This window comes from Vigna unguiculata, chromosome 7, assembly GCF_004118075.2.
Source record: "Vigna unguiculata cultivar IT97K-499-35 chromosome 7, ASM411807v1, whole genome shotgun sequence".
NCBI classification, from domain to species: domain Eukaryota; kingdom Viridiplantae; phylum Streptophyta; class Magnoliopsida; order Fabales; family Fabaceae; genus Vigna; species Vigna unguiculata.
The window spans coordinates 16,399,956-16,402,173 of NC_040285.1; the positions used below are offsets into that span (position 1 = coordinate 16,399,956).

Sequence of the window (2,218 nt, forward strand, 5' to 3'; positions counted from 1 at the left end):
AAAAGTCGAGGATGAAACGTCTCAAGAATGAGATATAGGAAAGTAAAATGATAGCGGGATGATTGTAAAGTCAAATAGGTTTTGATAGAACCAATGAGTAATATCCCTTAGAGCCATTTTGAATGCAGAATCAACTAAATTGAGTGCCAAAACCAGCTGCAGAATGCTTCTGGTATGGCGCCTAGCGGTCTACTAATAATCGCCAGGCGATAGGTTTATTGTGAGGGAGCCCTGCACTGAGTGGCGCCTGGCGGCACGGTGTGCTCTGCCAGGCGGTGACGAGAAAACAGTGGCTCTGAAAGGCGTTGGCGCCTGGCGGTGAGTGAATACCGCCAGGCGGTCTGGAACAGTTTCGCCTCGCGGCGTGTGGGTCGGGCCAGGCGGAAACGCTGTTGTTCTTTGCATTCTGGTATGTTCATGGATGGTGTGACATGTGATGATATGAGCGGGGAGGTTCATATCAAGTTACTCTCACGTGAGGATACGAGCGAGGTAGGTTCGTATGTTCCGTGCTCACGTTGAGAGATGCCACGTGCGGGGAGGTACGGGGGCTGGTGGATCACATGTGTTGGACTACGGGCGGGTAGGTCCGTAGAGCAGGACTACGAGCGGGGAGGTTCGTAGAGGCAGGACCACGAGCGGGCAGGTTCGTGTGAGCATCAGATTCCCGAGTCCAAGGCTAACAAATTGTATGATTTGAAGACTGATAAGTCTTGGGGTTAAGGTCTTGGCCAAGAATTATATATATATAATGAATAAGACGGGTATATGATGTATTTGGTGCTCTATATGTTGTTATTTTATTTTCTCAGCTCACCCTTTCTGTTTGTGTGTGGCGATGATCGTGTAATTCGTTACACGGGAGCAGATGTTGATACAGGTGGTGCTGAGGATGCTCAGATGGCGGAGTGAGGGCTAGCATGGGAGTAGTGCTAGGGTTTTGCTAAATTGTAATTTATGTTTTAAATACAAATTTTGGTAACTTGTAACCTGTTATGAATTCAGTTATGAGTTTTGGCGCGCTATCTTAATAAATTGAAATTATCCCGCGTTGGGATTTTTATCGAGATGGCTATTAATGCAATTATTTATTTTAATATTTATTTTTAAGTAATAATCCTAGGGATGTTACACAGGCTCCTACACAGAACCAGCAGAGGCATCGAGGTAACAGGCCTTAGGCGACTGGCAGAGTGTACGCCATGATTGGAGCAGAGGCTGCAGGTTTAGGTAACCTCGTTATGGGCCATTGTTTGATAGTTGGAAAAGCTTGTTGTGTGTTATATGACTCTGGAGCGACACACTCATTTGTGTCAAATGCATGTGTGAAAAAGTTGAGTCTACCGGTGTGTGAGCTGCAATGTGAACTTGCGGTGTCTACTCCGGCATCGGGTTTAGTCAAGACATCGTCTATGTGTGCTAGGTGTCCAGTAGAGGTAGAGGGACACATGTATAAAGTAAATCTGATCTGCTTACCTTTGCAGGAGTTATAGGTGATCTTGGGAATGGATTGGCTCTCTACCAATCGCATTCTTATAGATTGTCGTGAGAAGAAGCTGCTTTTCCCCAACGTAGAGGAGCCTGCGTTGTTAACATCTCAGGGAGTTGAGAAAGAACTGCAAGGGGGTGCATACTGTTACATAAGCTTCACACATCTAGAGGTGAAGAAAGAGGAGAGGACGTTCGTCATACCAGTCGTGCATGAATTTGAGGACGTATTCCCGACGGAAGTGCCAGGTTTACCTCCTAGTAGAGAAGTGGAATTCTCTATTGACCTGGTACCGGGAACCGACCTAGTGTCGATGGCCCCTTATCGGATGACGCCGACAGAGTTGGTGGAACTCAAGAGTCAGATTGAGGAGCTTTTGGGAAAACAGTTCATATGACCTAGTACGTCACCATGGGGAGCACCAGAGTTGTTGGTAAAGAAAAAGGATGTGAGTTCGCGCCTGTGTGTGGACTACAGGCAGTTAAACAAAATGACGATCAAGAACAAGTATCCCCTCCCAAGAATAGACGACTTGATGGATCAGTTGCATGGGTCATCGGTATTCTTGAAGATTGACTTGCGGTCGGGTTATCACCAAATATTGGTGAAGGCGGATGATGTGCAGAAGACGACCTTCAGGTCCCGGTGCGGACACTATGAGTATGTGGTTATGCCTTTTGGGGTGACCAATGCTCCAGCGGTGGTCATGGACTACATGAATCGGATATT

General features: G+C 46.8%; 1 protein-coding gene across 1 annotated transcript; it reads left to right on the top strand.

The window, feature by feature from the left end:
• The first annotated feature begins 1,505 nt into the window (after positions 1 to 1,505).
• LOC114191226 lies at positions 1,506 to 1,886 on the top strand. Its single transcript, XM_028080401.1, has one exon. It carries the CDS (start codon positions 1,506 to 1,508, stop codon positions 1,884 to 1,886), a length of 381 nt encoding a protein of 126 aa, XP_027936202.1.
• Positions 1,887 to 2,218: the final 332 nt, after the last annotated feature.

Excerpts from the sequence above, each read along its gene's own strand:
- LOC114191226 (XM_028080401.1), top strand. The coding sequence starts at position 1,506 with ATGGATTGGCTCTCTACCAATCGCATTCTTATAGATTGTCGTGAGAAG.